This window comes from Sminthopsis crassicaudata, chromosome 6 (genome assembly GCF_048593235.1).
Source record: "Sminthopsis crassicaudata isolate SCR6 chromosome 6, ASM4859323v1, whole genome shotgun sequence".
NCBI lineage: Eukaryota > Metazoa > Chordata > Mammalia > Dasyuromorphia > Dasyuridae > Sminthopsis > Sminthopsis crassicaudata.
The window spans coordinates 3,329,390-3,354,319 of NC_133622.1; the positions used below are offsets into that span (position 1 = coordinate 3,329,390).

At 37.7% G+C, this 24,930-nt stretch overlaps 2 protein-coding genes across 5 annotated transcripts in view; one reads left to right on the top strand and one right to left on the bottom strand.

The window, feature by feature from the left end:
* ZNF518B (zinc finger protein 518B) overlaps window positions 1-17,009 on the top strand; it is a 70,733-nt gene extending 53,724 nt beyond the window's left edge. For all 4 annotated transcript variants that reach the window (XM_074274801.1, XM_074274804.1, XM_074274800.1 and 1 more), the window contains one exon: window positions 12,285-17,009. In XM_074274801.1, coding sequence (XP_074130902.1) covers window positions 12,285-12,316 — 32 coding nt within the window. In that variant the 3' untranslated portion in view covers window positions 12,317-17,009. The remainder of the gene's footprint in view (window positions 1-12,284) is intronic.
* Window positions 3,748-24,930, bottom strand: part of CLNK (cytokine dependent hematopoietic cell linker) — a 177,218-nt gene continuing 156,035 nt past the window's right edge. The window contains exons 18-20 of the mRNA XM_074274809.1: window positions 22,155-22,238; window positions 17,416-17,571; window positions 3,748-4,098 (exon numbers count right to left, since the gene is read on the bottom strand). Of these exons, the coding sequence (XP_074130910.1) occupies window positions 3,955-4,098; window positions 17,416-17,571; window positions 22,155-22,238 (384 nt within the window). The 3' untranslated portion in view covers window positions 3,748-3,954. The remainder of the gene's footprint in view (window positions 4,099-17,415; window positions 17,572-22,154; window positions 22,239-24,930) is intronic.

The window sequence follows — 24,930 nt, forward strand, 5'->3', positions numbered from 1 at the left end:
TATATACAGGAAATACCCTTTTATTATGTATCTTAGTCTTAAATATAAATATTTTTCTTTTACATTTACTATCAATGCTATTGTTTTTATAATTAATGACTTATTATATTTATAGTTTTCATAAGGGGAGTTGTTATGGCATAGTGAATGGAGAGTCAGCTTCAGAGGAGTCAGAAAAAACTAGGTTTCAAGTCCTACTGTCATATTCTAATTTTGTGGAGCTGGATAAAAAACTTGTTTTGTTTTTATGAGTTGTCAGTTGCTTGGTAGAACTATATGTCTCTGGAATCTCAGGTATAATACAATTTTATTTCTTACATTTTTGTCATAAATCTATAAAGGTGGTCATAGTGAATGTTTTGGGAGTCAGGAACAGGGAGTGTGGAGGTTAAGTGACTTTTTCAGGATCATATATGTTATAAGTGAACTACTGTGCTATCTAAGCTGCCCCCCTGTCACAGTGAATATTAAGACAAGAACAACAAAAAACCAAAACAAAATTTAAAAAAATCATTTAGTTTTATTTTTCAAATAACAAGAGCAAATCCTTTTTAAAAGAAAAAGAGAAACTCTGCAACTTTGTCAAAATTATGTCTGGTCAAACAAAAGAAAACACATTCTAACATTGTCCTGACCTTAGCTGGCTCTCTTTCCTGTCACACTGTTGACTGCTATCTCTTCCTGGATATTCTTTTCTTTCTGGATTTTTGTAAGCTTCCTCCCTCATGATTCTCCCCCTACTTTCTGACTGTTCCCAATTTACTGCCTCATTCTTCTCCAAAGCTCAGGCCCTTTTCTCTTCTTTCTTTGAACCCAATCTCCTGGTAAACTCATCCCCAGATATGTAAGTACCATCTTCAAGCAGATGATTTGGAGACCATCTGCCTATTAGATTTTTCCTGGAGACCCTCCCAATTCAGCATTTGTATATTGAATTTGTTGTCTTTACCCCCAAACCTAGCCCTCTTCAATATTTCTCTATTCCTGAAAAGGAATGACCCGTCTGTTAGACTTTCAGGTTTAACATCTTGATGGTTTCTTTAATTTTTCATTTTCCCTCATCCCACGTATCCAGTTGCCAAATTTTGTGTAGAATACACAAAAAATTTGAAAGCTATTGTGTGAAGCCAGAGAAGTGGGTAATGAAATATGGAGGTATCTCATTACCCACTTCTCTACCTCCATATCTCATTACCCACTTCTCTGGGTTCATACAATAGCTTTCAGTCAACAAATTATGACCCTTTATTTGTATTATTTTAATAGATTTTGAATTGGTTTCCCTGCCATAAGTTTTTCTCATTCTACCCAGTTGCCAAATAATTTTCCTTAAGCATAAATCTGACCATGTCACTCTCCCATGAAATAAACTCTAGTATTTCCTGCTGATTCTAGGACCAAATATAGCTCCTCTATTGAAGTCTTTTTTTTTTTTTTTCTTTTTTTTTGAGGCTGGGGTTAAGTGACTTGCCCAAGGTCACACAGCTAGGAAGTGTTAAGTGTCTGAGACCCGATTTGAACTCGGGTCCTCCTGAATTCAGGGCTAGTGCTCTATTCACTGCGCCACCTAGCTGCCCCTCTATTGAAGTCTTAAGGCCATTTTCATTTTGGACTCCAACATCCTTTCGAGAATCATTGAACATTGCTCTGCGATCCAACCAAATTGGCTTTCTCTGGGTTCTTTGGACATGGTTCTCTATCCTCCATTTCCTTGTCTTTGTACTCCACTTCCCTCAGGGCTGGACTGCATTTTCTCATTTTCTCTGGATGAAAGTCAGTTGCCACCTTCTAAAGGCAGCTTTTTATAATCTCCTCACTGGAGTTAGTGTTCTCTCAACTACCAGATATTTAATTACATTGCATTTCTATTTATTCTGCATATGCTTGCATGTGTACTTGTCTCCCCTTTAGAATGTGGATTCCTTGAGAACACATTCCTTCTTTGTGTACACAGGGTCCCTCACTGAAGAGGCATTTAAAAAGGGCTTATTGATTGGTTGGTATTTCATTGATCTTTTAAAAAATCAGTTCTTATTTTTACTTGTCAGTTATATAGTTTTTATTTTCATATTTGTCTTACATTTAGAATTTTTCTTGCTTTTATGATTTCATATTCAACTGATTAGTCTTCTCTTTCTCTTCTTTGTTGATGTAAGTGTTCAAATATAAACATTTCTTCTAAGGATGGCTTTAGATTTGCTCCACAAATTATGATGTGCTGTCTCCATATTTTCTTTAATAGAATTATTCATTATCCTTCTTACTGTTCTTTGACTCATTTATTCCTTAGGGTATAATCATTTGGCCAATAAGTCTGGTTCTTTTATTAACATTTTACTTAATTGGTTATAATGTTCATTGCATTCTATAAAAGATGTATGGAATATTTTGGTTTGACTTCATTTGTTTATGGGATCTTAATGTCTTATTACAGACTTAGAAGAAGACTTTTGTAAGACTTGATAAAAAGCAATGTGACATAAGAAAGATCAGCAGAGGCCTCTAGATTAGGGTTGGCGGTTGAGCCGAACTCTGAAGGGAAATCAAGGATTCTAACAAAATAAGGTGGAGAGGGAGGACATTCTGGGTCGAGGGAACAACCAAGGCAGAGACAGAGATGGAAAAGAGAGCACAGACATCTGGGGTGTGTAAAACAAAGGGGGGGGGATGATGGCAAAATGGATTAGAAAGCAAAACAATAATATACCATATACAAGAAGGTCACCCAAAACACAAAACTGATGATTAATTAAAATCAGGGACTTAGTCTGTAATAAGTGAAAGGAAACCCATTTATCAGGTGTTTGCACTGTGTGAAATATTGTGATAGTTACCAGGGATAAACATGCAAAAGCACAAGTAGTCCCTGTCCTCAAGGAGCTCTCATTTTCTATTGGTCTTCTTAAGCATCCTCAGAGCAAATGTTAATGTCTTTTAAAATGGGACTTATGAGAAAGTGATCTCTTTTCCTAAGGTTGTAATTTATGACAGTGCTAGGAACTTGGGTGGAGGACGAGTTAGTTACTGTTGTCCTTGTGTAAGACTGATCCCATCAGAAGAGATCTGGGACCTTATAAGTCTTGTTTGGACCTCAGGATCTCTTGCTGCTGAAGTAGTAGTTCATTCTCCTGTTTGATTGATGGATACTGGCCAGTGGTGATTGACCTGTAAAGCATTCATCAGACCCCATCTCCAGAGCATTTGAGCCACAAGACAATGGTTTTGGGGTTTTAACTGGGAGCAGTCCATCCCAGGGCTTTCTTGTTGGTGGCAATTGGTTCCCCTTAGGAAGGCTGAGGACGGGGGTCTCTTGTTCATCCCTGTTGCTCTCCTGAGGACTGGCTGCAGGGCCAGTCTGAAGCAGAGCCAGTGACTGGCCAGTCCTGCTCTTCTCTGGACTCATAGCTCTGAAGTCCTGGGCTGCCTTCATCGCCATCCGAGGGGAGACAGAACCAGGGACTTGATAGTCCTGGCACATTCTTCTCTGGTCTCTCCCAGTAGCCTTTTAACTTGAGCTTGCCCCATAGGGTGAATAGTGTCATCAATAAGTGAGGATCACTGGATTCTTCTACATAGGGGTTGCTTCTCCAATCCATATGAGAGGTTTTCTCTTTTTTTAGGTTTCTATTAGTACTCTTTGAATCATCCAGTCAAAGACATTACTAAATTCTGCACTTTATTTCAGCATCACCAAAACAGTAGAAATTTCTAAACTAAGACTTCCAGATTATAATTTTTCATCTTTCTTCTTAAAATCCAAGCTATCAGCTTGGATGTTAAATAAGCAGTTAAGGAAACATTTTCAGCACACATTTCCAGCTTTTACTGGGAAAATGTCCATCTTTCACTCATAATGAAATCAGCTGATCACATCTTGAACTCTCCTGTATGAGACTTTTTGTCACGGATACCACAGCTGCTGAACGAAAGGCAAAATGAAGACCTCATTCTGTCTTAGGATGAGTAGATTCTGCTGGGTGACAGAGACTGCTTGAGGTAGCAGTGTTCTCGATGGGTTCCTGTTTGATCTTTCCCATCAATAAGCACAATAGGAAAGTGTTTGTGAAACTCAATTATATCTTCTACTGAATCGAATTTCTGAAATAGAAAAGAACATTTAAAATTATTCACAATTACAGATCACACCCAAGACAACCTAAACAATTTAGTTCAACAAATTCTATAAGTACTACAGGTTCTTGGATAACTCCAGAGAGATATAAAAAAGTTCCCTGAGATCTTGACTTTCTTTTTAAGTTCAACAGTCATTAAATATGGTATGTGGGGGAAGACAGTATAGATGGGCTACTTAAATGAGGAAGTAAAAGGAAGTGTATCCCATTGTTGTTGTATTTGTCAACCAATTGAACGAACATTGAGAGAGGGAGAGAGCAAGAACTGTAGCCCTTGGTGTTGCTACATTAAAACCAAACTAAATGGGTTTGATTTCTCACATGAAATGGGAAGAGATAGCGTCTAGCCAATCCCAGACCTTTAATCCTTGTGGAGAGAGTATTTGTGTCCAGGGAATGTCAAAAAGGGAAAATGGTTTCCCTTCCTGCTCCCACGCCCCCAAGAAGGGAGAATTTTTCCTTTCCTTTATTGTTTTGGAATGGGAAAGGCCCTGAGCAACAAGAAGGCAGTAGCCTATTAGGACTTTGCATGATGTTTTATCAAGTTGTGTCATGATTGAGGTTATGGAAGAATATCAGTGACCATGTTTGACCAGAAACTGGTCCATGAGGAGTCTTCTCAGTCTCTTTAATACCAAGTATTGGGGAAGACATTTGAGATGGCTCATGCAGAAGTCTCTAAGAGGCTGGTCAGTATTTGATATGTGTCAAACACAAAAGGACATTTTCTGAAGACAGTGAATGAAGGGTGACGTGGATACCATTCCCTCTCATTTTTGCTGAACACACTACAAATGGGAGAAAGGGACTTGGAGCGTTATCTCTAAGCTCAATCCACTTTTCTCTGAATTCTGAATGTCTTTTCTGGGAAGCTGGTTGGTGTAGTGGATAAAGTGCTTGCCCTGGAGCCAGGAGGACTTGTCTACAGGAATTCAAACCCAGCCTCAGATAGTTCCTAGCTATGAAATCCAGTTTACCTCAGTCCCTCTGATGTAAAGTAAGCTGAAGAAGAAAATGGCAAACTGTGGCTGCACTTCTGCCAAGAAAGCCCCGCGTGGAATCTGGCATGAACAAAATGATTGAACCACAAAAGCAGGGTTCTGGCTCAGGGTTCCCGGTTCAAGAGCGCTTGACAGGGTCCTTAACCACACGGGATCGCTCTCCTCGTGGGCCATGGACATCAGCACTCACTCTCAGGAGGAGAAGAAGGCAGGAAGACCCCAGGGAATCCGTCATTCGTCCCAGCAGAATTATGTTCCCTCACTCACCCCGACCTCAGGGACTGTCCATACAGCAAGGGGCTATGATAAAGGGGAAACGGCACTGGCCCTGGCTTCAGAGGACCTGGATTCAAATCCTGCCTCTGTTTACTAACTGCCCTGGCAGAGAAGATAGAGTGCCAATCTTGGAGTTAGAAAAAACTAAGCCCAAATAAATTCTCAGATAAGTTTCCTCATTTGTAAAATGGAGATGATAATAGCATGTACTTCCCCAGGTGGTTAGGAAGATCAAGAAAGATAATAATCATAAGCACTCAACACTGTGCCTGACCCAGAGTAACTGCTAAAAATATAAACACTGTCATCGTTAAATCCACTGATTTCAATTTCTGTAAGTTGAGTTGGTTGTACTCGGTGGCTTCTGAGCTCCCTTCTAGCTTTGAATCTTATAAATTCATGTGTGGAAATAAACTATAGAAGCTAATCAAAATAAGACAACCTATATGCAAATTTTAATAGATGGCAAAAGCTGCTAATATTTTTATATATGTAACTGAGAATTTAGGGTATAGAACTACTATTGTTTTTAATCTTTGTGATTTACAGTATTTTTTCTTCATTCTGAAAGACCTTGAAGCTGTAAGGTACTACTGACTTATGATTTAAAATCAAAAAATTAATTTTGATTTTTGTTCCTTTTCTGTTTGATAAATACTTTGCTCCTAAGCTGTAGCTTTAATGTAAGAATCCAACAGGATGAGGTTATTAATAGAACTTTCCATGAAGATTTTCCATAAGCATATGTGAAGCTCAGATTTATTTTTGTCAAGGAGGACAGGTTGGTACACAGTTCATAGGAATTCCTGGTGGCTGACTGTCCTCCTAAGAACTACTTCAATATTTTCTAGTAAAAATATTATTTCTTTTTTTCATATTGATATAGTTTTATTTTTTAAAATTTACTTTCTTTTTTTATTATATTTTTTTATTTACAAGATATGTGCTTAGGTGATTTTTCAGCACTGACAATTGCAAAACCTTTTGTTCCAACTTTTCCCCTCCTTCCCCCCTCCCCTTCTCCCAGATGGCAGGTTGACCAATACATGTTAAAGTATAAGTTAAATATAATATAGGTATATATGTCCAAACAGTTAATAACAATATTATTTCTGACAGAACTGATTGTTAAACATAACACTAAGTGATTTTGTTTTCTTTGACATATGAAATGGATTAGGGGAAAAATGTCAGCTGTCAAGCAGAGTCAGCTGTAAGACACACAACATACTAGAGTTTGAAGTTTGGCTTTGCACTGTCTGCAGGACTCTGGCCTCCTCTTTTTGTCTCCTCTGATTTTTCACAACAATCTGGTGAAATAGGTGCTGTGATCATTATTATGTAGATGAAGATACTGAGAATCAGAAGGGATATGTAGTTAAAAATTTTTGTATATCCATTTTGTTGTTCTTGCTGTTATCATGTTAGGCTTCTTTGGCTAGTAGATACTGTCTTTAAGCTTTTGCAACAGCTAAGATAACACCAATGGGCCTATTTTATCAGGATGATGAAGAATTTTAGTAACATTCAATTTAAGCTAATTAAAAAGCATTTATTATGTATCTACTATTTGCAAGGTCTAGTGTTAGGCAATGAGAATGTAAATATAAAAAACTGAGTAGCTCCTAATCATAAGGAACTTATATAACAAAAGGAATAATACACAAATAATACAAAATACACTGAGCTAAATACCAAGAATGGAGCTATATAAAGTAATACGAGAATATGATAAAAGTATAATTTTTCAGCAAGAGAATACAATAAACTAATTAGAAAGTTATACAAATTAGATTTATTGCTCAGATTTAAAAAGCAATTTTGTTTAATAGAGTCGATTTAGTCAGATTAATGATATAACTCTTCCACATAGGACCAGAGAAAGTGTGAAAATCAAAATAAATATCTTGAGCACTGAACAGAAAATCATAAGTTTAGTCCCAATTCTAGCTTTGTCAATATCTGATGGCTGAGCAATTTGGACATGTGATGAAACTCTCTCTGGGGCTCAGAGCTCTTACTCTGGGAATATATGATTTTTTCCACCTCTAAATTTCTAAATATTCAAGTCATTATACCATAAAATCACCAAGACTACTGTGCCTACAGGAAGTGAATAAAACAAGTCTGTTCTATCAAATAACCAGTTAATTAATGAAGGTAGAGTGTCAAATTAGTCAAACTATGACAAACAAAAATTAATAAATCCACCACAAAACAATGTTTGGCTCATTTTTAACTTTGAAAATCAAGTAGACTGTGTTTTCCTGATGAGATTCTTTGTTCAAGATATATTTACCATCACAAATATAAAAATGTGCTAAATAATTTGTACATTTGATGCACTGTCACCTCAGGATTACACAGTTCTAAAAGTGGAAGAGATCTCAATGATCACCTAGCCTAACTTCTGCCCCAAAATGTAACTTATAGATGAAGATTTTTTTCAGACTATAATATGGAGCAGGATGGATAATTTAAGAGAGCCCCTCCATTAGTGTCAATCAATCATTCAATTGGCATAGCAATATATGTTGATTTCTGCCCATTTGTTCATCTATCCATCTATCTTCTGGTTATCTGATTTTGGATAGACACTACAAATGGACCATGACCTGGTCCCAAAACTGTTGGTAGAAAAGGGTAGGATTGTCTTTGGGGATTTATAAAAGGTTTTAATTATACTAGGCATCTCCCTAAAACAGAGGCCTGGTTTTTATTAAGAGTTTTCTTCCAATGATCTCCATAGAGTTGAAGTTGAGGATCACCCAGAAAACAGAAAACGCCTACAATGCATTACAATCAAAGAATTATAAAGGAGATGAATTGTAAAGCATGTCATTAAGAAAATGTGATCAAAAAAAGAAAATGGACTGATCATATTGTGAGAGAGATAAATTGATACCTTGAATATTTCATTGATATTCTTAGGATATCAGAAAAAATTGATGTAGATCTCCAATGTATGAAGGAAATCTATGTTGGATAAACAGATATGGATAGAAGTCATTCAGATGGGCTGCCATGAGTTGCAGTTTTCACTGTTGGATAGAATATTTACATGGATAAGTGTCATCTGAATAATTGAAATGGATAAGCCAGAATGCACTAAAGAGTGTAACCAAGATGTTGGGGGCACACAAGAAAATGTAAAAGGAACTGCAGATGTTTAAGGTGGAGAAGATGGGAAGGAGCAGGATAGTTATCTTCCTGCATTTGTTGATTAGAAGTATCAGCTGTGGTCTTCGGCTCAGTGGTCAAAACAGTATAATATGTGAAAGTTTCTGAGAGGCAAGTTTTACTTTTATGAGAAAAAACAAAAACAAAAAAAACTTCCTAGCATTTTGATCTTCATGAAAGCAGAATGAGCTGCCACAGGAGTTAGTGGTTTCCCCTTTATCTGGAGGCCTTTGATCAGAGATTGAATTGATGACAGAAATCAGCTCTTAAGGAAGAAATCAATAAGTTTTATAGTAGAGAAGTTAGAAGATAGTAGATTAAAGGCAACTTAATTGTACACACTCAACATTATTTCCCAAACAACTCTAAAATAAATCTCTCAAATCAAATTTTGGAGCATATATGGACTATATGACATATCAAGAAACAGAGTAAAAAGAATGGAAAAAGTGGATGAAAATGTAAAATATCTCATCAGAAAAAACTGGAAACTGAACTGATCAAGGAGAGATAATTTAAGAATTATTGGACACTTTAAATGCCATGATCAGAGTAAGAGGCTATATATCATATTTCAAGAAGATATGAAAGAAAATTGCCTTGATAGCCTAGATCCAGAGACAAAATAGAAATGGAAAGAATCCATTGAGTAGTCTGGAAAGTGATCCCAAAATGAAAGCTTCCAGGATTATAGCTGAATTTCCCAGGACAAGGAGAAAATACTGCAAGCAATCAGAATCAATTCAAATATTATAAAGTCATAGTCAGGATTACACAAGATTTGCCAATTTTCAGAGGGTTTGGGATATGATGTTCTGGACTGCAAAGGGGCTAGGATTACAACCAAGAATACGCTACCTAGCAAAACGGGGAAAGTGAATATTTAGTAAAATAGATGAATTTAAAAAAAATAGATGAATTTCCATCATTTCTGCCAAAGATGAATACAAAATTTGACATTCAAACAAAGACTCAAGAGAATTATAATTGGAAGATGATATAAGGACAAACTTTGAGGGCAGCTGGGTGATGCAAATGGATAGAATGGCAAGCCTATAGAAGACTGATCTTCATGAATTCCCATCTTACCTCAGATACTTCCTAGCTATGTGACTCTGGGAAGTCACTTCACTCTATTGCCTCAGTTTTCTCATCCATAAAATGAGCTAGAGAAGGAAATGGCAGACCACTCCAGTATCTCTGCCAAGAAAATCCCAAATGGAGTCATGAAGGATAAACATGACCCAAAATCTCAAATAAAAGAACACATGACCTTTATTATTATTAGGGCAGATAAAAGGAGTTTATATAGACAGAAAGCAGGGATGGAAGCCAGTTATATTTGAATCATCTTCATAAATAAAGAGATGAGAAAGAGGAAGAGAAAAGTTGTTTGGGGAACATTTTCTCACATGAAAGAGGTAAGGAGCTTCTACAGTGGAATAAAAAATGGGGGTTGGGGATACAGGCAATGCTTGTATCTCACTCCCATTAGAATTGCTTCAAAGAGGAAAGAATATACATACTTACATATTTACATGCATGTATATATTTATATATATTTGTACACACACACACACACACACACATTGCCATAAAAAAAAATGTGACTTATCTCCCTCTCCTATTTTCCTATTGTGTAAGAGAAAGGGGAAGAAGAGAAAAGGGAGAACAGATTAAGGGAAGCAGTGTTTAGAAGCAAAATTGATTTCTGAAGGAGGGAGAGGGAGAGGAAGAAAGAGAAAAAGAGGGAAAGGGGAGAGGAGGAGAAAGGAGAAGAGTGGGAGAAGAAGTGGATGGAGAGAAAAATATAGTAATCAAAGTTGTGAATGTGGATGGGATGAGCTCATAAAATAGAAGCACATAGTAGAATGGATTAGAAATTAGAATCCAAAAATGTATTGGTAACAGGAGACACACTTGAAACAGAAAGATACACACAGAGCTAAAATGAAATGATGGAGCAGAATCTAGTATGCTTCATCTAAACAAGGCAGGAGAAAGCATTGTGATATCAGACAAAGCAAAAGCAAAAACAGACATAATTATAAGAGATAATCAGAAAACTACATTTTGCTTGAAAGTCCCATAGATAGGGGCAGCTAGGTGGCGCAGTGGAGAGAGTACCAGCCCTAAAGTCAGGAGGATCTAAGTTCAAATCTGGCCTTAGACACTTAGCACTTCTTAGCTGTGTGTGACCCTGGGCAAGTCACTTAACCCCAATTGTCTCAGAAAAAAAAAATCCTGTTGATAATGGAGTAATATCAAAAGTTTTTGCAGCATATTTCTGATAAAGGCCTTTGCCCCCCAAAATACATTTGCATATAATGCTGAGTCAAATTTATAAAAATAAAATCCATTTTCAAGTGATTAATGGCCAAAGGATATGAACAGTTTTCAGAAAAAGAAATCAAATCTATAGTCATGTGAAAAAGCCCTCACTGTAGATTAGAGGAAACTAAAACAACTCTGAGGGAACACCTCACACCTATCAGAAATTGCAAATGCTGGAGGGATGAGGAAAAACAAATACAGTAACGAATTGTTATTGGAATAGCAAACTGGGCCCACCATTCTGGAGAACAGTTTGGAACTAGGCCTGTAGGGCTATAAAACCATACTTATTTTTATTTTTATTTTTATTTTTTTGTCCCAGCAATAGCATCAGGTCTGTGTCCCAAAGAGAGCAAAGAAAAAGGAAAAGGACCAAAGTGTACAAGAATATATATATAGTAGTAATTCCTGTGATAACAAAGCTGAACAAGTAGTAGCATATGATTGTGATGGAATACCATTATACAGTCGGAAAAACATGAGGACAGAATATTCTGAAAAGCAAATACTACCAGAAAGCCATCCTGCTAAGCTTTAAGAATAATCATTAAGGAAAAGAATTCTTTGTTTAGTGAAAGGGTAGAATTTGAGGATTTCCTTTAGCATGAAATAGTAAGCAGGATATTCGGCTTGTGGAGGTGTTAAAATACAAACAGGTTCAGATAGCACTGAAAAAAAAAATGGTGAAATGTATGTTTTAATGTATTTAAAACCAGACAAGGTCAATATGATTGGGGGGTGGGTGTTGTTTTTTCTTTTGTTTAAAAACAAAAAATCCCAACAGTACTGGAAAGACAATTGGGCCAAAGTATATAAAAGCAAAACAGAAAAAACCCAAAACAAAAACAACAACAAAAAACAAGGAAAACACTTGAAAGTATATTAAAAAAAAAAAAAAAAAAAAGGTAGAAGGAAAACGAATGTTTCAGGTTTTTTTTAGTAAATCAGTTTGGGGGATGTTAATCCTGGCGGGATGATCCAGAGAAATTCCTCTTGGGTGGAAAGGGGGGAAGCAGGAAACGGGATCCGGGGAACAGGATTCTTGAGGAGGAGGCCAGTGTTTCACTTCTCTCCTTCAGTTTGACCTCGGGAAAGGAGGGTGGTGAGGGGGCCACGGGAGGAGAGGAGGCCGGTCTCACCACCCGCTCGGCCTCTGTTCTGGGGCTGCCTCCCGGGAGTAAGGAAGAGCTGAGCGCTCTGGACGCACACGTGGCAGGGAGACGAACGGGTCCATGGGAGGGAGGACGCCAGGGCAGGAGGGGGGCGAGTCCCCGAGGGTCCCGGGAGACGGCCGTTCTGGAAGGGGAGGGCACCTCGGGCCGGCTCCTCGGGCTCCTGACGCACTGCGTTTCTGTTCCAGGTGCAGAGCATGGACGCCTCGATCAGTGCTGAGCGAGAGCAGCCGGGGCCGGGAGACGCGGGGACCCCGCTCAGTTGTGGCCTGGAGGCCGCCCCTTGAGGAACGCAGCCCCGCCGGGACGTTTGTGTGGGAACTTGGGGGGCTCGAGCTTCCTGGTGAACCCGATTCCCTCCCCGCCCCATCCCCACCCTTTGTGTGTTTGTGCTGTGTTCGGTCTGTACGTGAATTAAATCTTCCTTTGCAAAAGCTATCTGATACCAAGTGCTTCGCCCGCTAGTCGTAGGGCCAGTAAACTAGGAGAGGGAGCAGCTGGGAGGGGCTTGGCAGCAGCCCCCCACCGCCTCTAAGAGCGGGGACCTCCGGAGAGAGGGCGGGGCCAGGATGGAGCGCTAGCGAAGGGGCGCCTCGCGGTGCTGCTGCTTTCTCTGTGCATCAGCTCGTGGAAGTCTTCGTGATCTTTTCCCCAGCGTCGTTCGCGCCAGTCTTGCCCCTTCCCATGTGCCCACCGCCCGTTCTCCCCAGTCACGGGGGGTTCCTCTTTGTTTCCAGTTCTTTACCACCAAAATGTAGCAGCAAGGGAAGGAGCAGGAGGAGTAAATATTTTTAACCCCCAAATAGTTACAGCCAAAGGAAACCGCAACAGAGCCAGATTCCCCTGGATTCTGGTTATAAAGCATTCCCAAAGGAATTTTCCACTGTGTCTTTCATTATACTAGAAATGGGATTTATCAAAGCATGTTTCAGGGGTCAGACATTCTGAGAAAGGGAAGAAGGGAGAAGATTCTAACTGTACTAATAAATAGGAGAGCTGCCAAAATGTGGCATAAGACTTACACTTAGGGTGGCTGGTGGTGCAGAGCACCAGCCCCCAGTTCAAATTTGGCTGTGACCCTGGGCAAATCACTTAATCCCAATTGCCTCAGGGGGAAATTGTATATTTAGCCGAAGCTTCAGACTATATGGGGGCAACAGAACAAGAAAGGATCGTGGAAGTATTCTAGAAGGGGAAAAGCAGTAAAAATGGGAGGAGGTAGAATGAAGACATTTCCTGGAAAAGGACATTACATATCAGTGTCCCTGAAATTAAGAGAATGGATTAGTGTGTGAATGTGAGGAGAATTAGAGAGGGAGGAGTCGGATACCATACTCTTCCCTGAGCCAAGAACGGGAAATGGGCTAAAAGGAAAGGAGAGGAGGGTGAAAGAGAACAGAGGTTGGGTAGATGAAATTAGAGACCAAAGACAGTATGAAAAGAGACTGATATGGAAGGGAGGGATAAAAATTCGCGCTAAAATTAATGTTGAAAACTAGTATGTAATTGGAAAAAAATAAAATGTTGAGTGCAAAAAAGAGATGGGATGAATATTAAAAGTGCTTAATGGGAAAAATATAAATTTAAAAACTGTCACCCTAAATGGGAGTGGATTAAATTCCACCTACTCCCCACTGGAAGAATGCATTTTAAAACTTGATGCATTAGAAAGCATTCATAAAGCCTAAGGATACTTACAGAATAAAAAAGAGAGAAGGAGACGATAGAACAAAATCTGTAACTGTAGCCTTATTTAACTCAAATAAATCATTAATTCTTAAATATAAATGAAGAAAGACAGAAAATTAGATAAGATAATGAAATTTGAAAATTATTTTAAAAAACTAAAATGTTTCATATAACCCATTATTTCAAATTGTTGAGTTCATGCTTTTAAACACTTTTTTTGGTCAGTGTTTTCATTTCATTCAATTAAATGGCAATTTTTCCTTGTTTCACATCCTTCACGCTTTCCTCAAACTGATTTTTAGCATTTTCTTAGTGATTAGGGCCTCAGTTAAGAATTTCAGTTCCTTTACCTGGCTCTAATATAGTGATAGCCATGCAAAGCTGCATAACCCGTTATCTCATCATCCGTTCACTGATTCCAGGCTCCTGGGCTGTTTGCAGTGTTTTGTCTGCTGTCTGTTCATCCTTCCTCATGTTCAAGCTATCATGTCTCACTTTTTTCCGACGCCAGTATAGCTGCCTGAAGTAGCCTTTCTCTCCCTTGACTTCTGACCAGCATGGTTAGAACTATACTGAAGTAGCTAGCTCACTCTCCTTCCAGTAGAGTTGGATTTTACCCCATGGCTTCAGTGGTCTTGCTTCCTTCTCAGATAGGTAACCCAGCTGAGAAGGGAGCAAGCATTTATTAAGTACCTATCCCAGCCTGGCACTGTGCTAGGCACCTTCTCTTGTTTGTTCTTCTAAAAGACCCTCTGAAACAGGTGCTATTATTAAGAAACTGAGGCTATTATTAAGAAACAAGGAGAAGTGGCTTGTCTAGGGGTCCGACAACTAGGAAGGCTAGCTTTGGATTCAGGTCTTCCTGACCCCAAATCCAGCATGTTATCCATGGTGCTGCCTTGCTGTCTCTGGATAACGGAAGTCTAGGTAAGTTAGGAACTAGGGTAGTGATAAATCTAAAGAAAAACTTGTAAGGCGACCTGGTAAAAGGATATGATTGTGCATCTAGGAGAAGGAAAGTTTGGTTTGAGTCCTCATATACATAGGACATGGGGAATGATAATGCTCTGCGTACCTCAGAGGATTGTTGGGAAGCTCAAATGAAAAAAAAGATAGGAGAATGAAGCTGCTTTACCACAATCATACTTTGCCAAATTAAGGGATTAGTGGGAAAGAAATTAAGACTTTAGATTTCTACAATTAACTTCCAGTTACAAACAAACAACCTGACTTTTTCTTTTTCTTTTATTTTTTTGTTTTTCAAGTGTGAACGTGAAAAGATGAAACTTTTCATCCATAACCCATTAAAAATATGTTTACCCATATGTGGTATTAATCTTCGGAGAAAGAATTGACTACTTTACATTCTAATCCTCATTTTCTCTAGAATGTCATGACATAATGAATTCAATATTAATTCTTTTTAATATTCTATTAAATGGATGATATTTTATAGGAATGAATAATCTTAACAGGAAATAGAAGGCCAAAATGGTACAATTAATCATTTTGTCATTTCTTATATTTCTCTCTAGTGGTGGGCCTGCAGCTGAAATTTTAACCTAAGGAGATATTAATAAAAGAAGAATTTAATAATCTAATTTTAAGAAAAATATCACTTCAAGTGGATAGCAAATGTCACGCTGATATTAGATATTAGATCTCAAAGGCAGCTTAAATTTTTTTTATGTTTGTCTTTTGGGGGCAAATTTTCATTTATTGCCAAGATTATTAATAAACTTTGTGGCCACACACACACATAGACACTCACACACATACATACTCATCTTTAAGTTCATTAACATACTTTTGACACAGCCTTTTACTTGATAAATGAAATTATAATGAATAAACACATATAAAATGAAATTATAATCTACAGCTATTTTCCTCTTGTTAATTATATCCCGTTTATCTAATTAAAGGAAGTAGGATTCAAGCCAAGTTAAATCAAGTTGGTAAGATATAATCCCTGGTCTTCCTTAAGAAGTGTTACGGGTTAATTAGGGCAAGAAGGCCAAATGTACAAACTATTCTAGTACAAAATATATTTATTTTTTAGCTATTTCCCCCAACTTTGTACTTCTAAAAGATTGAAAAGCAGATCAAGTCTTCACCCAAATAATTTATTATTATTTCTTAAAAGATACAATCTTTCACATCCTTTACCATTCTGACATTTAATATAATATATTCCAAATCCCTTTAGAACAAATAGTCTTTGTTCTAAGTTCTAAAGTCTTCTCAAGTTGTAATTTTAATGATATTTGTTCTTAAGTCTCATAGGTTAAGCACTGAAATTTCACATTTTAAGGCCCTTCCAGCTGTGGTATTTATTCAATGTCCTATGTATTTTCTAATTCTATGGTTGCCCATTTGGAATCAGTCTCAAAGGATAGGAGATCTTGGTGGTCTGAAAATTCTCATTTGTTTTGAATTCACAAAACAATGGTTAATGGTGACATTAACTATTGAAATGAAATATAATTTTAATTTAAAAATTAACACACCAATTATAAATTTAGCATTGTGTTTACTACCCAGTTCAATGCATCCATACCTAACTGAGTGCTCTTTAAATAGAATGGGTGTTAAATAAAAACTTATTGAATGAATGAATTTAATACATGGTTTTCAACTAGTTTTATTATCCCCACATGTCAGTCAGTAGAAGATCAGGCTGTTTATACATTGCTCATTTCGTTTCTGTTGTGTCCATCTCTTCAAGAATCCATTTGGGGTTTTCTTGGCAAATAAATGAGTGGTTTGCTATTTAATTCTCCAGCTCCATTCCAAAGTCTTTTCCAACTCAAAACACATTATGTTTCATGTTTCAAGGTCCCTTATGGTACTAAGATTATATAATATACGATGTTATAATGTTCTTTCTATCTGTAATATTGTATTGTCTTTGTTTCAAGGAATCTCCCTTCTACTAGCCTTTCCTTTGATATTTCCTCTCGTTTGTGATATGTGTATTTTGCATGCAAATAATTGCTTGCTATTAGAATATTTATTATAATCTCCTATTAGAATAATTACTTCTTGAGAATAGGGATCATAGTTTTGTCTTTCTTGGTATCCTTAGTTCTTAGCACATTTTGAAGAAGTATCAGGTACTTGAAAGTACTCAGGTACCAGGGAGTGGGAGCGTGGTTCAAAATGTGAAGAATTCCCAAAATATTTATCAGTAGTGAATGCCTAATAAATGCTTGTTGACCTAACAACAGTTGTATCGTTTTGTGATTCAGAAATGCTGGAAATTCCCACCATTTTCCAAGGTAGTAAGTTGAAATTCTTTGGCTACTTAGGAAATCTTCTCCTTAGTTCCATTTCCATGGGAGATTACTCAAATCTCACTGAAAACATATCATGGCCTTCTAATTAAACTAAGAAAAAAATAAAGCTTTAGAGTTTTAGGTGATAAGCAGATTTTTTCATCACAACATAGACATGTTCTTTTTTGAGCATCACAACATAGACAGGTAAGCCACAGTCCTCATCACGACAATAAATTGTACACTTAGGGGAACGAACCACTGTACTTGATCAGTTGAAAAAAAAAAAACCAGAAGGATAAAAGGCATCAGATATACACTCACATAGGCTTTAAGGTGTTATTCTACTCACATCATTTCCTCTGAGTCCTGTTCCAAGAGCAAACTGCTGACTCCCCTCCAGGTAACGGATCTTAATGTTATATACTTTTTTCCTATGAAACACCACCAAAACATAGGGTTCAGCCACTGATTTCTTGGAGCCATCTCGGACCAGGAAGGTCCCATCCTGAAGTAAAGGAATGAGAAACAGTTTTCTAGCGATGGCAGATTCCTAACACTCAAAAATTTGGACTTGGTTTCCTTCTAAAGAACTAAAAAAACCTGGTCATTACTCAATTGTAAAACCATAACCAAAATCCACATATAATAATGAAATCACCTTATTTAATTCATGCCTTCTAACATTACAGAGACTATGCCTCACAATGCTATGAGAATTGTAAGCACTATTATCTATATTTTGCAGCTAAGGAAATTGAGGCTGTAGGTGGATGGAGAGACATAATGTGAGGATATTGCCATAGTGGATAAGGTCTTGAATACGAGTAAAGAAGTATGAACCTTTCATTGAAGGCAGTAGGGAATCACTGAAGATTTTTGAGTAGAGAAATCACCTGACTGAATCTAAACGAGATTAGGCTGGCAGTGGTTTGAAATATGGATTTGAAGTGGTGTGGATGGCAATGAAGAAAGTGTGGTGATGATGAGAATGTCCACTTATATTTTTGTAACAGAAAGCTGAGAGATACAGAATTTCCATGGGAAGAAAGCATGGAAAAGCTGAAAAAGAACTTGATTTGGAGTCAGTAGGACTAGTTCCATTTTTTACTAAATGTTTAACCTTGGGCAAACCCCTTTATGCTCCAGCTTCATTTTTAAAATAGAGATAAGAATTCTCATGGGCTGATGTGAGGTATAAATGAACATTTAATCAAAAATCATACATTATTAATTTTTAAAAATCTCCAACGGCACCCAATCGCTGTCCATCTTCTATCAAACCCAAATATGCCAGCATTTCAATTTCACCACTGCCATGAACCCAACACCCTACTACCTCATATTTGAGATCATCAGCATCCTGAGAGAGAGGAGGACAAGACTGATTTATGCTCATTTCCTTTGGAGGGCATATTCTCACTGGTTCTCCACATAATAGTGTAGAATTGTCTAATCACATACCCAATACACAACAAATCTATTTAATGAGCCTTGATCTGTTAAAAGGAGTGAAGGAAACAATCTTTTATTCAACACCTGCTATGTTCCAGGGATGTGCTAAACACTTTACAGATATTATCTCACTTGATCCTCACAATCACCCTGGGAAGTAGGTACTATTATTATTTCCCTCATTTTGCAAATGTTGAGGAAAATATGACAAATAGCAGGTAAGTGACTTTCCCAGGTCACTCAGCTAAAAAAGATCTGCAGCTGGTTTGAACTCAGCTCTCCACCATCTGGCTGTCTCTGAAAGCAGTTAAAAAGTTAAGAGAGAAATTTCTTTATTCTTCAAGAAAAAACAAACAAACAAGATGAAGGTAAGTTGTTTGAAGTGGTATTCCTGGGACCACCATTTTATTTTATGGTTCTGCTTTAATCAAGATGCTTTGGGAATAAGGTAGATACCAAGGGAACTCTTCCAGAAATTTGGCTTCATCATCTTTTCATTAGCAGTTTACTAGAAAACCACCTACATCTAATTTCCTGTTCATCGGAGTGGCTTCCTTCAAGTAGCATCTTTTTAATCTCTTTCAAGATCCTCATGTGATTTTGCATGTTTTTCTTTTAAATATAACTAATTATGTGAATTGTCTTCCTAACTAGTATTAGTGCCAATTTTTCTTTAAATGGTTTATATATTTAATTTGTGATTCTATTAGGATCAGTAATACGTATTTTTTGGTAATTCCTGTTATAGTTCTTTTCCTGAGACTGTATTATTTAAGATCTCTATTTGTTTTTTTTTTCTTACTTCGAATACTTCATATTTTTGAAGGCATTTCTCTGTTTTTCTTTGTGCTTTTTTTTTTTTTAGCATATAACTTCATAGCAACTCCTGACTATTCTTTTTATTTTTGTCATATTTTTCCCTTCTTCCTTTGCTGTACTGCTGATTTGGTTTTCTGCCTTTTAAAAAATCAGATTTGCTAAATGCTTATCAATTTTGTTAGTCTTTTCAAAGAACCAACTTTTAGTTTGATCATTTCTATAGGCCTTTTTGTTTTCAGTTTATTTCTTCCATATTTTAAAATTCTCTTCTGTATTTGTTTTAGGTTTATTAATTTGTTAGTTTAAAAAACTTTTAATGTATTCAGTCCAATATTAATTTCTTTTAAAAATTTCATTAGTGTATGTTTTAGAGATATGTTCCCCCCATCACTCTTATAGCTTAATCCCAGAAATTCAGGTATGTAATTTCATCAATTTAATTTTCTTTTGCCTAATTATCAATTATTTCTTTGAGTTGATATTTAACCCATTAATTATTTGGGATTTTATTAAGTTTCCATTTGGGTCTCTCTTTTTTTGCTCTTTGAATTGATTTCTATTACTCTTGTTTTGTGATCTGTAAAGAAAGTATTTACCATTTTATCTTTTTGTTTGTAATATTTCTGTGCCCTAATACATGGTCAATTTTTGTAAAATTTCCAAGTGGTGCCTTGAAATATGTGTATTCTTTAGTAATTCCATTTAGAAGATGACATGAGTCTTTTAGTCTTAGTTTCTCCAGAAATTGTTCTAAATTTTCCCTTTTATTTTTCTTTCTGTTAGATTTGTTTTATATTGAGAAAGACATTAAAATATCCAGCCACTATTGTTATTTATTGTCTATTATTTAGTAATTTAATTGGTTTTTCCTTTGTGAATTTGGATGTTAAGGCATTTAAAGTATATAAGCTTAATATGAATAATGATTTGCTTTTCTAAGATGCCTTTCAGCATAATATAGTTTATTTATTTATTTTGATGTTGTCAAGTTTTGTTTTTTTGTTTTGATAGCCTGATTATAACTCTTTGCTTTTTAATTGATTCATCCAAATGTAAATTATGTTTGAGTCCCTCCTTTTTATGTTGTGTATATCTATCTGTTTCTTATATATGCTTGTTGTAAATAACAAATTATAAGGTTTGATTTTTCTCATCCAATCTTTTGTTTTTTTAGTTAATTGTATTTTTAACTAATTCAAATTTTAAGTTATGAGATTTAGTTTTATAATTTCAATATTTTATCTTTGAAATTATAGGAGAATTAGGGAGTTTTATTGCTTTTCCTCTGTAAAGACAGTAGTAGCTCTCTAATTTCTGTTATCAGAAGCCTCCACTCTGTGCTTCCACCTCCTTTACAATTTTTTTGTTTGTTTGTTTTCTAGTTTTGGAGTTTGGCTTAATATTTTTTTCTTCTTTTTCTCCTCATCCTTCTCCTTCTCTTTCATCATCATCATCATCATCATTATCATCCTTCTTTGCTTATGGCCTTGTAGTTATTTATTCTCTATATTCCTAATGGAATTAAAGCTTCTAGGTAGTTATTTTGATTTTCTTCTCAAGATTTTATGTTATTGCCTTATAGATCTGTCTCAGTACTAAATCTCTACTGATTACACCTACTATTAGGTCCCCATCTTCCATTCGAGAATATCCCTTCTGCTCCATGGGAGTCGGGAGCATTCTTCAGTAGGATCCCTTCTTCCATACTACTTAATTGAGATCCCCTTCTATTCCTCTTCAATCCCCACCTATTCTTCTGCAGTGCACTATCTTTCTGAAAAACCACAGGAATTATTTTTCCCTTCATTGCTTACCATTATCTTAATTAGGACTCATTACATATTCCCCTCTATTTTATTTCTTTCTGTTCCCTTTTATATACTTCCTCATTCTGTAGTTTAATCCTACAAAAATATTGTAAGGTTTAGTTCATGATGTTTCAGATCTGTTTCTTTATCATCAGTTCTTGTATTTAGAAAGAAATCTCTCAGTGATTCCTCTGCCATTAATTATGTTGTTCGATTTGATTTTAACCCTATATATGCATTTTACTTTTTAGCCCTCTCCTCCCCCCCCATTTTTCCTGGGATAATTCATTTCATTATCTGGACCTTGCTTGGTGACTCATCACTTCACTTCCCATCTCCAATTATTTGCCAAATCTTGCCACTATCATATGATTAGAAATCAAGGGGAAAAGATGCAGTTTCAAAGAGATTGGGAAAGACTTGTATGAACTGATGGAGAGTGAAATGAGCAGGATGGAAAGAACAACTTGTATTTTAAAACCAGTGTTACAGAGAGAGCAATTGTGAATGAAGAGTTGTGGCAGTCATGATTCCAGGCTCCAGTGACGGAGAGCGCTGCCCACTTTTGACAGAGGGATGACGGACCAACGTGCAGAAGAAGAAACGTGGTTTTGGCCGTGCCCAATGTGAGGATTTCTTTGCTGGATTGTGCTTATGTGACAGAGAATCCCAACTTGTTGGTTTTTCGAGCACTGTGACACGAGTTACCACTTAAATTCTTGCCAACTGACCGAATGGCCTTTCCACCCAGGGCGTTTTGCATCTTTTTGTTTCGTACTTAGAAGCATGTACAAACGAGGGAGGTCTTACGGATCTGTGCCCCGTGGTACCACCTATCTTGCCTCCCTACCCCTGCACCTGCAGTGACCTCTCCCTGGACCCCTCCTTCCCCCCCCCCCCCCACAAGTCTGTGACAAGTCACCCAGGACCCGTGCTGGCTAGTGCCCGCGGCTTCTCCCTGGCAGATGGCCGAGAACCGGGCCGGGTCGGATGCGGAAGCCGTACTTACAGCGTTCTCCTTGGTCAGAGCCGCTTCCACTTCATGCCGGCTGCACTCTCCGAGGTACCAGTCGTGCATCTTGAAAGCCTGGAGCTTAAGAGGAAGCAGTGAGGGCATTAGAGCTCCGTGTAAACCCCCAGCCCTCCTTCCGCTGAGTCCCCGCTGGAAGACCACCTGCCCTTCCCCTGGCAGCCTCAGTCGGACCAGCAACTGCGACCCCCTGACGGGAGTTCTTTTCGGGGCTGGGACTCAGTTTGGCCCATCTTTGTCAGTTCTTCCCTAGTCCCACAAGCTACTGGGACTGGAAGGAGGCTGCCTACTTCCAAGGCCTTTGCTGCTTGGTATCGTAGAAGAATTACCAAAGTCTCTTTAAATGAAAATATTATGGAGTAACTTTCATTTGAGACCCTTTCCTTACCCCTGCTCAGTCAGATTACTCAAGAAAAAGTAGGGAATCTTATTAAAGCTTGTTCATTTCATGGAACTCTCAGTCAGGCTCCGAAGCCTATGGACCTCATCTGTCTAATGGGAAGCCCACCGGGCACCTCGGCTCTGTGGACCTCTGTCTTCCACAAAGTCCTTTACCACAGAATTCTGCCCCACCGGACCCTCACAGAAATCCAAAAAGCAGCAAGACCACCGTGTGGGCCAGTGAGCCCAAGCCACGGAGCCCAGACTTGAGCCCTGCTTTCTGGATCCAAGTCGGGCGCCTTCTCTGCCGAACAGCTTTACAGGAATGGATGGCGCTGCTGAATTACTTGGGTCACACAAAGTAAAGAATGGACGATGTCCTTGCAGCTTCTGGATCCCAAAGCGATCCAAAGGTACCAGTATAGTGACTCTCACACTGGATCGGGAGGGGGAAATCTGGCTTCAGCTTTGTGACCTCGCCAAGGTCACTTGTGCTCTCCCTCTCAATCTTCTGTGTTTCAAATGGAGATAATAATTCTCACCCTACTGAGCTCACAAGATCAAACAAGTGAGATGCTGTACAAATGTTTATTATACGGGAAGTGAGCTGTGAGCCCAGAGCAGAGGCAATGAATGATGAAGAGGACTAAGAAAAGACATTTTTGATGGAAGGAAACCTCAGAGACTGTATAGAGAGAGCAGCCATGGAAGAGAGCTTGATGAGAGTGGAACTAGTCAGGCAGAGGGAGAAGGAAGTGAAAGCTCTTGGCTAAGACAAGTACAAGGGTCCTGGCTCAGTTTCTTTCCTTAATGCTCCCCCCTTGGAATCTGTCCCTCTGACTAACTCCTGGTACCCACTGATTTCCATGTCACATTGGTGTCCTACTTCTCTTAGTGATCTTGCCCATCTCCAAGTACATCCTCATCGCCCTTTGGCTTATTTCTACGTTCTCCATTGTTCCTTGTGTCCTTCCTTGAACCCATCATGCTGAAAGTAATCTTTCCCTACTCTGACCCTTCCCCTCTTCACCCCCCCCTCCAGACTTGACTTATATTATTTCTCTCATGGCATTTATCACATCTTGACTTGTGTTAGCTATTTCTCTATATCTTATCTCTACTATCTTCCTTAAGGGCTGGAACAGTACCATATCTTGTATTCTATCCAAGAGGACTTGAAAAGAGAAGATAATTAAGAGTTTTTGTTGAATATGTCAAGTCCTGAAATAAATCAAAGTTGCGAGTTGAGGAATAAAGGATTTTTTACTGAGATAACAAAGCTACTACCCTGGAAGATGTCCCATGAGTGCAGACAAATGGATTTTCTGATCCAGAGACCCATGGAAAAGTTTTATAATTTTAGGAAGGAAGGAAGGAGGTAACATGAACTATTAAGTCCTGGTCATGAGATCCCCCTTGCCCTTGGCAATCTGGTCAAGGAAAATCTTTTCATTCTGTTTTGCTCTTTATGCCATGAATCCCAGTGGAATGGGGCGAAGACATTAGAAGCTGGATCCCTTTACAGGGTAATGTCTCTTAGTGGGGGGAATTTAAGGTGTGGCTCAGCTCAACTTAATCAAGAGTAAATATCTTAAGAGTAGGAATGTGAAGAATTTGCTAAAACTGACTACTAGGATCATTAAGGTAATGGCAAACAACACGACATTTGGGATGAACAATATTCTGTCAAATACTAAAGGTATTCCCGCTATCCCTTCTTCATTTGTCCCACTTATGATTTAAAAAGCCAATTCAAATGCTGCTTCCTCAATGAACATGCTTCCATAATCCTTATGGTAAATAACAACCTTTCCCCTCAGACTTCATAAGGTCTTTTGGTGTATAACTCTCTTGCATACAAGTGGACTTTATATATTAGTTTTCTGGATTGATACCCCACTAGACACTAAATTTCTTCAGTTTGGATCCTCTCTTCCCTCTGCTAAGTACAGTTCTCTGAACAGAGCAGTGAACTGAATATTTATAGAATGAATCAAAATAAAGATGAATGTTAAAGAGAAATTCCAGATGGGAATGGGAAGGGAGTCTTCAAAATCATTTAGACTTTTTTACAAATGAGGAAACTGAGGTTCAAAAAGCCTGAGTGACTTTAACCAAGGTTACACAGCAAGTTAGGGGAGATTATTTTTTATAAGACTACTTCAAAAATTAAAATACAGAACATAGTAGAAAGAGATGGATTGATGATAGGTTAAAGATCCAAGGAGGAAAAACTGACTCATTTAATAGCAGAAAGCACAGCTCTAGTTAAATTATTGGTTAAATTATTGAAGGGGCTGAGGATATCAGAAACCAATTGTCTGCAGATTTTTTCCCTCCTGTTTCCTTATGCTTATTCTTAGAATTTATTTTT